General features: G+C 39.7%; 1 protein-coding gene across 3 annotated transcripts in view; it reads left to right on the forward strand.

Annotated features, from left to right (window-relative positions):
* SLC12A1 (solute carrier family 12 member 1) overlaps window positions 1-13,099 on the forward strand; it is a 44,221-nt gene that overhangs the window by 12,046 nt on the left and 19,076 nt on the right. For 2 of the 3 annotated variants that reach the window (XM_063169731.1, XM_063169729.1), the window contains exons 6-15: window positions 714-853; window positions 1,307-1,417; window positions 2,358-2,469; window positions 2,959-3,086; window positions 5,783-5,867; window positions 6,605-6,756; window positions 8,327-8,434; window positions 9,190-9,313; window positions 10,216-10,317; window positions 12,012-12,167. In XM_063169731.1, the coding sequence (XP_063025801.1) occupies window positions 714-853; window positions 1,307-1,417; window positions 2,358-2,469; window positions 2,959-3,086; window positions 5,783-5,867; window positions 6,605-6,756; window positions 8,327-8,434; window positions 9,190-9,313; window positions 10,216-10,317; window positions 12,012-12,167 (1,218 nt within the window). Of the gene's footprint in view, window positions 1-7; window positions 104-713; window positions 854-1,306; window positions 1,418-2,357; window positions 2,470-2,958; window positions 3,087-5,782; window positions 5,868-6,604; window positions 6,757-8,326; window positions 8,435-9,189; window positions 9,314-10,215; window positions 10,318-12,011; window positions 12,168-13,099 lie in introns of all 3 variants that reach the window. The other variant, XM_063169730.1, reaches the window with a different exon arrangement.

Raw genomic sequence — 13,099 nt, forward strand, 5'->3', positions numbered from 1 at the left:
CTTTCAGGTCTTGGAATCATAGTTATTGCTCTGAGTGTAGTAGTAACAACATTGACAGGTATCTCCATGTCTGCCATTTGCACTAATGGAGTAGTAAGAGGAGGTAAGTGAATATGATCTCATGAATATGATCTTCTCTGCAGATTTGAATTAGAAGAATAAATGGAATTGAGATAACTGTTTTAAGCAAAGAAAAAAATGTATATTTGCAGTGATTTCTCCCAGTGAATCAACAGCAAATAGAAATGGGTATAGAATTAATGCAAAAAACATTTAAGATTCACTGCATCACTATGATGCAGGAACTTAAACAATGTACCACAAAATGTGACATTCCATGTTAACATTGGGACAGACCCATGCAAGTTAGAACTTAGTTAAAAGTTAGTTAACTTCACTTTTTAGAAGTGAAGTTCTCTCTCCTTTATGTTACTATATCATGCATCATGAAAAATTATAACAAGGTCCAGTTTTGCATGCTAATATGCACTAAAAAGTCTTCTGGAATAGAAAGGCATACTGAAAAGTCTGAAGGCAGAACCAGTATAAAGCACATTGCTTTTCTGCAGTGTCCCCTATTAACACAGGGCAAAGACTGATTATATTTGTGAGAGAAAAGGCACAGATTTTTCCAGTAACAGTTATGTGAGGGGAAAAAAGCACAAAATCTGAGTGTTTAGTTGTGCTGAAATAACAATTATTTCTGTCTGCAGGTGGAGCATACTATCTTATCTCAAGAAGTCTGGGCCCAGAGTTTGGTGGATCTATCGGCCTTATCTTTGCATTTGCAAATGCAGTGGCAGTTGCCATGTATGTAGTTGGATTTGCTGAAACTGTTGTGGAACTTCTTAAGGTAAATATAGATGTTTCATGTATATGATTAAATTGGCTCAGTTTTGTTTTGTGTGGCTTTTTTTTTTTTTGGGAGTGTGGTGATGATCGTGTTTGTTTTACATAATGTATTTGTGTAAGTGGTGATATGTTTTAGTTAAGGCTTGAGGGGGATCTTTAGCACAGAAGAAGCTGGTCTGCCTAAATATGCCACAGAATGCTTCTTCATTATTTCTACCTTTTGAATATATTTCATCCATTTCTTGACAAGAATCTCAAAATCAGAATAGGAACAGACATCCCATTAGCCAAATAACGCCAACTGCAAAAAGTCAGTTGGAACATGACATACCAACTTGGTCTCACAAAGCTCTGAAACTTTGACAGCTCACTGCTTTCTACTTCACCTTCTTACTTGGTCCCAGCAGCTAGGCAGAGAAAGACTGGTTCTCATAACATTTCTAACCACTTTCAGGAGAGTGATACACTGATGGTAGATGAGTCCAACGACATCAGAATCATAGGGACCATCACTGTGGTGTGTCTTCTTGGCATCTCTGTTGCTGGCATGGAATGGGAAGCAAAGGTAAACTTTTAAAAGAATATAAAAGCAAGCAGTATATTAACCTGCTGTACACTATTAGTGTGTGAGGAATGTTATTCAACAGATGGAATTTTCAAAAGCACTCAATTTCAGTTTATGCTTAATCTTTCTAAATAGCAGTTTAATCATTACATTCAATGAAAGTACAATTACTCTAAACTCTTTCTTGAACAAACATTTAAAAGCACAGAGGAAGTTTGGGTTTTGCAGACAACTTGGTTATATTCATTTTTATAATTCATGGCATCATTTAGAGTCTTGGCTATCTGCCCCTTTTGTCCTTATTTTTGATGCAGCTTGATAGAATAAACAGTAGCAAAAACAATATATGGTTTTATCACTGTACTCTCTCAAGCCCTACTCAGCAGAAGAGCTCTATTTGTTACCCACTCTTTAATCTCTAAGATTTTTGCTATTCCTTCACCTGTGAAAAAGGTCAGAATGCAAATGCAAATGGAAATACTTGAGAGTGGAATACAGTTATTGAAAACAGGTCCAGAAATCGGGTTCAACAGTACCCTTGTTTTTGCTGTGATGGAGACTAGAATAACTTGTAAAAGAGATCAGAAAACAATTTGATATTATAAGTTTTGAAGTGACAACCCCCTGCAACTAAGAAAAAATTGTAACAATATAAAAACGTCTTGTACTTGATACTAATGCATTAGCTGTTCCATTTCGCCTTTTCTTGTAAGGAAGTTAACCTAAAATTAAATTATAACTCTGTATTTCATTACCCCCTTAGTAAAAAGCATCTGCTGTTGTCACTAGCTGATTCAGCTATCTTGACTCCTGGTATTTTCAAAAACTATAGAAATGCATAACCTGTTATAGGGAACAGATACAGATAACTTACTATATAGCCATCTCCACAGCAACAAAGCTAAAAACTACAGGAGAATCTCTTTGTTTCTATTAATAGGCTCAAGTTATTCTTCTTATTGTTCTCCTTGTTGCCATTGTAAATTTCTTTATTGGCACAGTCATTCCTACCAACACTGAAAAGAAGGCAAGAGGCTTTTTTAATTACCAAGGTAAGCAACCTTGCTGTCTGTCATAAAATTATGTTTGCATTCTTTTGACTTAATAGTAAGCTAAGGATTCCACTAAAAAATGTCACAAGATCAGAATCTTCTGCCCAAGTTTAAGTGAGCTTGCAAACAAAGAGAATGGATTTCATCTCTAATTTTCAGTCTGTCTCTGCTGCTGCAGCTGACAGCACAATAAGATGCAGCTTGAGTCATTTATACAGCAGTAGAGCACAGACAAACTTTAACACAGAGCTAAGAGCAAGTGGTGCAGTGACACTTGTGTCACTTCAGCATTGATCTGTAGCTCTGAGACACAGACAAGCACATCCCTTCTGACAAGCAGACTAAGGAAATCAAATTCACTTTGCTTGTGATGTGAGACAGATTCAAACCCAGTTGTCCAGATGTGAAGAACTGACTTACTTACCTCCTCCATTAAGTAACTTTGGAATCAAATCCTGTTGTTATATTTCATTCTCATTATATTTGCAGCATCAATATTTGCAGAAAACTTTGGACCAGATTTCAGAAGTGGAGAAGGATTTTTTTCGGTGTTTGCCATATTTTTCCCAGCTGCCACTGGCATTCTTGCAGGAGCCAATATCTCAGGAGATCTGAAAGTATGTATTTCATGAACTTCATCATACTAGCCACAGGCTGGAAAAATAACAAGAAAACCGATCATGAATCAACACTCTATTCAGTTTTAAATCATGTCTTTGCTTTCCAAATTAAGCTCTCTCTTTTAAGTACCTGCTTTATTATTTAAAAACATCAATTCACAAATTCTCTTGTAATGCATTATGGGTATTTCAAGAAATTACTGTAGCTAGATTTGGGTTGCTATATAATTTAAAAACATGTTTCAATAACCTGTAATAATATATCATTAACGGTTCATTAGCAACATATGCTATAAGAGAAATTACATGTGTATCTCTTGGAGCTCATGTTCTGTGAACATCAGCCCAAAAAGCATCCCTAGAAAGCTCACATTTGTACTCACAAGAATCAGTGGAGACCAGCTTTTCATATTCAGGGTCATAGCAAGGGCAGAGCAAACAGAGCATTTAAAGAAAGCAAGAATGAGCAGCAATACTGACTTGGGACTGGGACAAAGGAAAAGCTGCAAGATGCAGCTGTGACCAAAAATAGTCTGAAGAGAAAGGTAAAGGAGGTCCAAGGGTGCCCAGTTGTCTTGCTGTGGCCAATTTGTCAGTTCCCCGTTCTCCTCTTGCAGTTTACCAGTTATAGGAGATGGAATTTCTAGTATTTAAACATACAGGTAAATTAGAGACAGGAATTTAGTTTTGAGTGCTCTCTAGTTTTCATGACAAAAACACTCAGAAAACAACCAAAATAAATAAAGGGAAAAAAGTCACCAACAAGACTCTGCTGCATCTGACAGCTTGATAACCCCAGCATGTCAAATGAAGTTATTTGGCCTTATCCTATAAATCCATTGCCTTGCAAACCTTAAAGAATTCAACCAAAGCTCTTCTATTTCTGTACTGGTACAGCAGTCACAAGTTCACCAGATCTTACCACCCCTGAAAGCCAATTCTCTTTCCTTTCCTCACCCTGAGCTGCATGCCTCAGCTCCTTTGTTTTCAGAGGACTGCTTTTCAAGCCAAGCACAGAGAAAATACGTAGAACCTGAGCCACTGATAGCGTCAATGAGATTCCATTTTTAATTAAAAAAGCAAAAACCATTGTACTTCTGCCCACTGAGACTGTACCAGCCTCACACAATCTTCATCCTTTTATCAAACAAAAATAATTCTTTTGCCATATATGGTGCTCTGTCTGCATGGCAGACTCCCAAAGCAGCAGCACTTCTTTCATCAGCTGTTTGAAACAGTCTGAGCAGACTTAGGGAAGCAGTTCTCCCACTGGATCTCTGCAGCCGTTTCAGTCTCACAATAAGTGGACTCCTGTAACCAAGTCCTCCAGGCAGCAGATTCCCCACTGAGCATGCTTAGATGACAAGTCTGATTAAATTAACCAGCCACTCCAGAAGCTAAAATACAAGCTAAGGAGTGTTTAAAAGTGTAAAATTTACCAATCAAACTTTCTTTAGAATTTGCTGCAAGCACCTTTGTCCGTGCTCCTGCAGCCGCTACACACTCAAGTTATGCCCTACTCCAGAGCCTCCTTATAGGGACAGCTTCCTAGTGACTTCCTACTGACTTCAGTGGGCCTTAGCCCCTAAAGTTCTGACATCACAGTAAATATGGGTTTAAATTTTGAAAACATAAAAGTTGTTAAGTTGTAAGAACCTTTAACCTTAACATGTAATGTTACAGAGTTTACAACCACAAGATTCCACAAAAACAATTACCTAAAACATGCACATCAGATCTGCATAAAGTCACCATGCTCTGAGTGCAAAGGCTCTTATGCAGCAGAAGTGACTCCACAAATATTTTCCCCCTCAATAAATCCTTACCTTATTTAAAAATTATATTAATTACTAATCCAGTTAGGTAATTCATGGATGCCTCACAATAAACTCCAAATTTGTATGTTGGTTTTTCACCCTGCAACAAGCATAGTTAAAAAGAGTCTGTGACTTCAAATGCATTCGACAAATCTTGGATTTAAAAACACCATGCTAAACCAACTTAAGGAGAAAATTAATAAAAAATTCTTCCTAGCATAAACAAACACCCTAAATTGTAAGGTTATCTAGCATTAAAAATCCCTTTAAAATGTACAGTGCAGATCTTTGGACTCTTACTTACAGTTGCATTATCAAGGCTGATGCTGTTGTGAGCCAGTCTGTAAGCATTATAACCCAGGCTCATTAAATTATCTAAATTAAGTCAATACAGTGAAAGAAAGTAGCTGTTTTGAAGACCCAACTAACAATTCCTGGTTACAAAGCACAGAAGTACTGTGTTCTATACAGGGTGACTCCATCTATCTTACCAATTAACCAAAAATGGTCCCATGTTGTCATCCACAAAGGGTCTGATGGTTCAGTAACTATTTACCCACTACATCATCAAACATTAAGATAAAGCCAATTGCAATGTGAAGAGTTTGGAGTTCAAGAAATGCAGACCTCAGGACACTTCTGTTGCTATAAATGTGAGCTCTGCTCCTGCAGAATATCCTTCCTGTGTGCAGGGCAGGAGTGCTGCCCCACAGGAGCTCTGCTGTGCTGGGACCAGAAATGTGGCTCAGGTCAGAGTGATAAAAACCTGCTCTCTGGGGCATTTTCACACCACAGAGTGGCAGAACTCCTAGCATGCAAATGCAATCAGGCTGCAGCACATAACTCAGTGTTTCTTGTGTCACTGCTTTGTTTAAGGACCCACAAAGTGCCATACCCCAGGGAACAATGCTGGCCATTCTGATCACCACAATTGCTTACATTGCTGTTGCAATATGTGCAGGTAAGTACAGAACCTCTGCTTCACTTGTATAGTTAAGTTTGAAATTTGGCATGCAAGTGAATGATTAGCCTCACTGCTTTTGCATGCCATGGATTTATTTTTTAGAGAGACAGCAGTTTTGATTTTACTGTATGTCACAACAACGGTTTTTTAAAAGGCAGCAATCAGTGGAAACAAAAGTCCCCATGTGGCAGCTGGACCTTCAGGTAACTTGTATGGTTATTTTTGCATAAGTGACAAAGACCACACCAGCATATAGCAACCATGAGCATAACAAAGATCAAAGGAACCTCTGATCAATCTGCTGATCTGTTCCTGGTTCACACTGAAATTTCACATGGCTTCTGCTTGTCTTCTTACTGAACACTCATGAGAATCACAGGAACAGGGTAACACACACATTTTGTACATTATATGTCAAAGACAGAAATCAGTTGCCAGTCTCAAAGGAACCACACAACTACATGTTCTACAGTAGGGGCTGTGAGGTAACAAAATGGGCATGAGTGAAAAGGAGGCCTGTACTGAGAGCTATGAAATGTGTTGGAGGATTATGCAGTTAAATTCTCATTACAAGCATACAAAAAAATCCCTGCCCAGCACAAAATGTTGCTCTTTGGAATGAATCTAAGGCAGCAGCTGTACAACAAGTGTGCAGTTTAGGAGTCAAAGTGTGGCAAGAACATTCTTTCAATGTCACAGTGAAGCAAAATAACAATATATCATTTTTTCCACAGCTTCCTGTGTTGTAAGAGATGCTACTGGGAACGTCAATGATACAATTGTACCTGGAATGAGCTGCAATGGATCATCTGCCTGTGGCCTAGGCTATGATTTTTCCAGATGTGCAAGTCAGCCATGTGATTATGGGCTGATGAATAATTTTCAGGTTTTAGTGATAATATGGATTAGCATATATGCATATATTAGCATAATAAGCAGCACATGAATACATAAGTACAAACATGCAAAGCTGTTGTCTGCAGACAACTACAACAGGACAACCACTTTTATCTAAAAAAGAAAACTATAGGAATGATGAAAGACAAAAATCCCCTGCATTGCATGTTCACCTTCACACTGCCCATCACTAGCCTTCCTACCACCCTGGTAAGGCCTTTATCTCCTCTTTTAACAAGTACCATGCAGCAGTATATGTTATAACAGCTTCAAACTGAAAGGCCAGGCTTAACAGAGATCTCAGGAACTCCTGTTAGATGAGGAATTCACCTTGCTGCTCTTGACACATGGATGTGATTTTACCTCAGGGGTGCTGTGGTCACAGTTAAAGGGTTGTGTCACAGCACAAAAACCAGAGTTCTGACTTCTTTTAAAAAAGTATCCAACAGTAGAGCAAAAAATCAAGTGAGAAGTAATGGAGTCTTTCTCCTAGGCCAGAAACTGTCTGCCATTTTTATTCTTCAAAATAAAGCTTAGGCTAAGCATCAAAGTAAAGCAGTTCTGCAGCCTGACAGCCACAGGTCCCAGATCTCTGTTCAGCCCCTGTGCTTCATGGCCAGTGAGAGGAATTCACCCCCCACCTGCACAGGCTTTTCAACGAGTCATTTGTACCTTTTAAAGTCACTTGCTTTATTCCCAGCTGGCTCTGCTGAATGACAGGGCTGGGGAACCACCTTGAAAGGGATTTGCTGTCCCTTTCATAGACTACTTTCCTTTCCTTCCTTGATCATTTACCATCCTTACTCCCACCTCAGTTCAGCTGCCCACACTCAGGGCACTCCTTAAAATCAGTAACCTCCCTACAGCCAGACAAATTTTCACTTCTTGCATTTACCCCTGCCAGACTAGAGCCATAAAATGTTATGACTGTATCTGACAAATCTTAAGGATGCACTGGTTTCTTCTCTGAAGTACTGCCCACATACCACCAATCACATCCATCCATCTTTTAGTTTCCTTGTCTGGTGCCTCTCAACAATCTTTTCCCTTCAGTAGGCCAGCCCAGCACTCCTGGGAGGGCTGAGGGAGGCCTGACAGTGACCATCATTACTGTTTGCAGCACTGCAGCTCCATCAGGCATTTTCTCTCATTTTCAGCCATATTAAATAATCAAGGGAAAAAAAAAACCACATAAAATAAAGTGCCTCCAACCACATTTCATACATTGGGGCTTTTTCCTGCCATTTCCATTTTCTTGTCTGCTACAAGCTGACTATTTACTCATCAAGTAGAGGCTGTTACTTACAGCAATCAGTTAGTAAAGGCAGTGAGGAAATCTCAGAGTACTCATCTGCCCCAGCAGACAGCTGCATATTTGAATAAGAATTTGGCCTTGCCTCCATTGCTTTTAACTAAACCCAAAATAATAGTACAGTTTGTGGCAGATTAAATTTAGAACCATGAAAAGTAGAGACACATAGAGCACTTGAATGGGTTTGTCATTAAAAAGTGCATCCAAATGCAAGCCTGTTCTTTTTACCTTCATTTTTTTCCTAAAGGTGATGAGCATGGTGTCTGGCTTTGGTCCTCTCATCACAGCTGGCATCTTCTCAGCTACTCTGTCATCAGCTCTAGCATCTCTTGTCAGCGCACCCAAAGTTTTCCAGGTAAAATTAAAACATCCGTTTCCTTATACTTGGTTTTACTTCAGAGACAAAGTTGAACTCTCTGTGCCAAATGTAATGTATATTTAAGCAGCATTGACACATGGGGCAGGGAAAACAATATGCAGAATGTTTTTCAGCAGAAAAAGACAAGTCTTATCATCGTACAAGGGAGATAATGTTCCTTTGGCCAGAGCTCAGCTTTGCTGCAGGAGCAGGGGATACTCATGTGCCTGTCATAAATACCTTCAAGGGTACTTTCAGGACCACTTCTGTCTTGTTACAAAAAGCTGGCCTGTAAGCACAGGAGCAGCAGGAGCCCTCAGGTCCATAAGATTCAGGTGCTGTCAGGTGTGCCCTTAACAGGCTGTCCAGAAGCTGTCTGGGCAGCAGCAACGAGGACAGACTAGGAGCAGAGGGCATGGGAGAGATATGCTGTACAAATTACATCAAGTCACTGATTTATGCTTCAACTTCTCACAATTTAGACTCTATTTAGCTATTTAATTACCTTTTCATTTGAAGCACTGAATAAGCATTAAATGCCTGTGAGTCTATTTCCTATGATATAATAACATAGTAGCACATTGTCTTATCACCTTACTTAAATGTTCATATGCCACAGCAGTTGATGAACTTGAAGCACTGAGATTTAACTTTTGTTTAGCAAAAGCCTGGAAAGCTGCCACTCACAGACAGTGATTTCTGGTGCAAGAAAGTGCTCCTTAATAGAGTTATGTGCTGATTTTTCTTACCAGGCTCTTTGCAAGGACAACGTCTACAAAGGGCTAGAATTCTTTGCCAAAGGATACGGAAAAAACAACGAGCCTATCAGGGGATATGTCCTCACCTTTGCCATCGCCATGGCCTTCATTCTGATTGGTTTGTATCATGTTACACAGCTGCTACAGTGTCATGCTCTGAAATGACACAAACTCACACTATAATACAATCAGTAGCTGCAGTTTGGAAAATTTCCAGTCGGGTAAGCTCTGGCATAAGCACACCCCAAGTCCTGGTAGCAGTCCTACTATTCCTAATGAAGGCAAAAAGAAAGCAGCAGGGATTCCAGTGACTTACCTCCACCACTACAGCCTCATTTTCCAAGTGTGGAGTAGCTGCAATTCCTGTTCACTCTGCTGGAAGAGGGCAGTGCTCAGAACTCTATCAGAAATGGCAAAGTCACAATCTTTGAAAATGGTTTTCCAGTTTATATTGCACATAGCTCTGAGGTAATACTTAAGAAGCCTATTCCGCCCAAGCCTTTCCCACAGTCAGCTCCAAAGCAAATCCCAGTTTACCAGGACTGATGAAACAAAATCCCAGCTACTACATTTAGGGGTGCAGGGATTGTTATCAGTTTTCCTAAGATTTGAAATTCAAACTGTCTTATGCTAAGTAAACAGGATGTCTAGTAGAGAATTCAAATTCCCCCTGAAGTTGTAATTACAAGTATTTTTTTAAATGAATCCATCCTGTCAATTGTGTATTTAAAATTCTGAACTTTACATGAGATCTACATCATTAAGAGACAGTATGCTGAATCACAGTATCAAGTATAACACTGCATAGCACATAATGTTATTAAAATCAGGATTAGCAGACATAATTCATATGAATGAAGGTAGATCAAGGAGGCCTTAAATTAGTAATACACAAAAATACCCAAGCTCTTCCTGAATGATAAATGCAGACAATGTTCAGATTTAATGCATCATTAGGAAACAGCTAGCCAGCAGGCCAGGAAACTGGTCCTCTGTCTGACTTGTGTATGTGTCTTGCAGCTGAACTGAATACCATTGCTCCCATCATCTCCAATTTCTTCCTGGCTTCATATGCTTTGATTAATTTCTCCTGCTTTCATGCCTCATATGCAAAATCTCCAGGTGAGTCTGCATTCAGCAGTGATTTAAATATGAGCTTTATAGTCTGATCTCTGAAAGGTTTAGACTGTATGTCAGAGAAAACTGCAGTATGTGTAAAGTATCTAAGTTATGTGACCTGATGCCTTACTGAATATGATGTTTTATTTATCTCCAAAACATAAAAATAATGGCTCTAAGTCCTTACAACACCTACAGTCATACAGAATGAGAAAGGTGCATCCCACTGGAGAAAAAATTTCTGCTCCGAGTGTTTGTATTTTTTCCCCTTACTATTAAAAAATGTGTGAGTAAAAGCTTATGCCAACTCTGGCTGATGAAGCTGCAAGGTACAGTGGGGAATCATCACTCCCTTCTCCCAACCTACAGCAGAACGTTCAGGGAGATTCCTAAGCACAGTAACAGTGCTACAAGTGATGCTGCCTGGAGGGGAACATGCAGAGCAAGAGCAGGTCCATCAAACAGCACCAGCACAGCTCTGCAGTGCCTACAAGCAGAATTGTAAAGCACAATTGTGAAGCACAATGAGGTCCTGTTCAGGGGTGACTAGAGATCCTCCCTCTACCTTTGCAGCAAAGGAACATTCTGGCTGTCAGACTTGTGCATTGCCACAGCAGAATGATTCTCACCATCTCATGAAGGAAGGGGTGACACCTTCAGGAATAAAGTCAATCAGCTGAGCAACACTGGTTTGGCACACAGGAAAGACAATTTCCTGCTTTATGAATTAGTTATTCAACTCAAGGAGCAAGGAATACATTTTTGATTTCCAGTGTGAAGAAACTGCAGTAGTGACATAAATGCCTGCATCAACTTCCTTCCTACAGATCTGCAGAGTGCCATTTGTTTAGAGGGCAGAAAAGATGAGCACTTCTGCTAATTACCTGCACAGCTGAACAAATGCAGATCTGCTCCATGTGGCCTTGGTGCTGAGCGACAATTACCTCTACAGATTTCATCTGCCTACATCTGACTCTGCTCTGCCACTACTTAACATTTCACACAGAACTGCAGCCATTTTCTTTTCTCATTTCCTCCAGTTAATTTCTGCCAATTCACAATGATAGATTACAATAATTGCAAGGCTGCGGGACAGACAATTTCTTCCCAGCAGGTCCTTCCTATTCCCTCATTATAAAGATGATCCAAGATGGGGTTGCTCAGCCTCTTGTATCTTCTGTGTTTTCTCCCTCTCCAAAGTCTGCTCTGTGGAACACCTGGCAGAGACCTGCAAACCATGAAGGCTCAGTGCTTGCCTCATCATTTTAATTGGTAGCAGGGGATGGAATCAGTACTGCAGCTGAAAAGCAGCAGGAATAATATCTTTTTAAAGTCAATTGCAGATGATTTTATTTTTCTGCCACAAGGCCAGGCAATTTCCAAGTTTAAGACAGGTGCATTTACAGTATTGGGATAAACACTCCTCTCAGCAAGAGTTTAGCTACTGATAATAACTTCTGTGTATAAGCATCAAAAGTATACAATCATCAATTACCCGGAGTTACATGTAATCTCCTGATGTCCTAAAATATTCTGAACCAATAAACTTTATTTTTGCAAATACACATAAATAGAACAGCTACTTCTGACAGAGCCTGAAACAAACTATACATGGGATTTTATCCACAAAAATCATGGATCATCATTTTATCAATATATTTTATGCTCTTCCAATTTCCTCAATTCTCTTTAAACAGGTTGGAGACCTGCATTCAGATATTATAACATGTGGGTGTCACTTTTTGGAGCCCTGCTGTGCTGTGGGGTGATGTTTGTCATCAACTGGTGGGCAGCTCTCATCACTTATGCCATTGAGCTCTTCCTATATATTTATGTAACATACAAGAAGCCAGGTAAGGCCAAACCCCACAATTATTACATATACATGTTGTGCTGTTAGACTGAATTTTAAAGGAATCAATTCTGCTAACAGAATAGAAATTATTTTTCTGTGTTATCTTTATTTAGAGGGAAGTCTGAAGCATCCCATTAAACTCCTTGTAATACAGATTAAGTTGATAGTCTGGTGACTGCCTGTTTAACAAGCAGCTCAAGTGTGGTTCAGGGTTTTCTGTAAACATTCCAGCAGACTGGTTTATTCCCACCACATCTTTATGACATTTGGGCTTTTACTTGAGTAGCACTCATAATTTTTTTTCCACCCACACACAAAACCTTACCTGAATTTTGCAGTGTTCTTATGCTGACTCATGCAGGGTCCTCACTCAAAATGTAAACGTGCTGCCCATTATACAACAAAAATGCAAGCTGAATTACTTATGAACTGATCATCCTCCAGCACCTCCCTACAATTCCCCCATAAATCAAGACAGATGGGGCCACTTTACTGCTGGAAAAAAACCACTTTGTAGCTCAGCAAATCACAGGAGCTGTCCTCAAAAACCTGTGTCCTGTACAAGCCAGACAGTCTGGCTATTCATATCCAGGACAAAACTAACCCAGGTCCAGATTTAGGTGCTAACCACCTGAATTACTTCTGCAGCAGAAAACATAAAACAAAACCAACAAATAAAAGAAGCTCAGTTCCCAGCAACAGATGTACTTTTATTGGAGTTATCTTGGGACAGCAACACCTGGTCTGAGACTGTGATATTGTTTCTCTTGCTTGTGCCTGTCCTCCCTATCTGTGCTCTCTCACACCCACTAGGATGGTCCGTGCTTCTCTCCTAGAAGCACATTTACACTTATATGTAAATGTATCATCAGCTGCAGGAAAGCACACCCATCTGCAGTCTGTTGTCAAGAACATTCCAGGATTTCTACT

Source organism: Melospiza melodia, chromosome 15, assembly GCF_035770615.1.
Source record: "Melospiza melodia melodia isolate bMelMel2 chromosome 15, bMelMel2.pri, whole genome shotgun sequence".
Taxonomy (NCBI): domain Eukaryota; kingdom Metazoa; phylum Chordata; class Aves; order Passeriformes; family Passerellidae; genus Melospiza; species Melospiza melodia.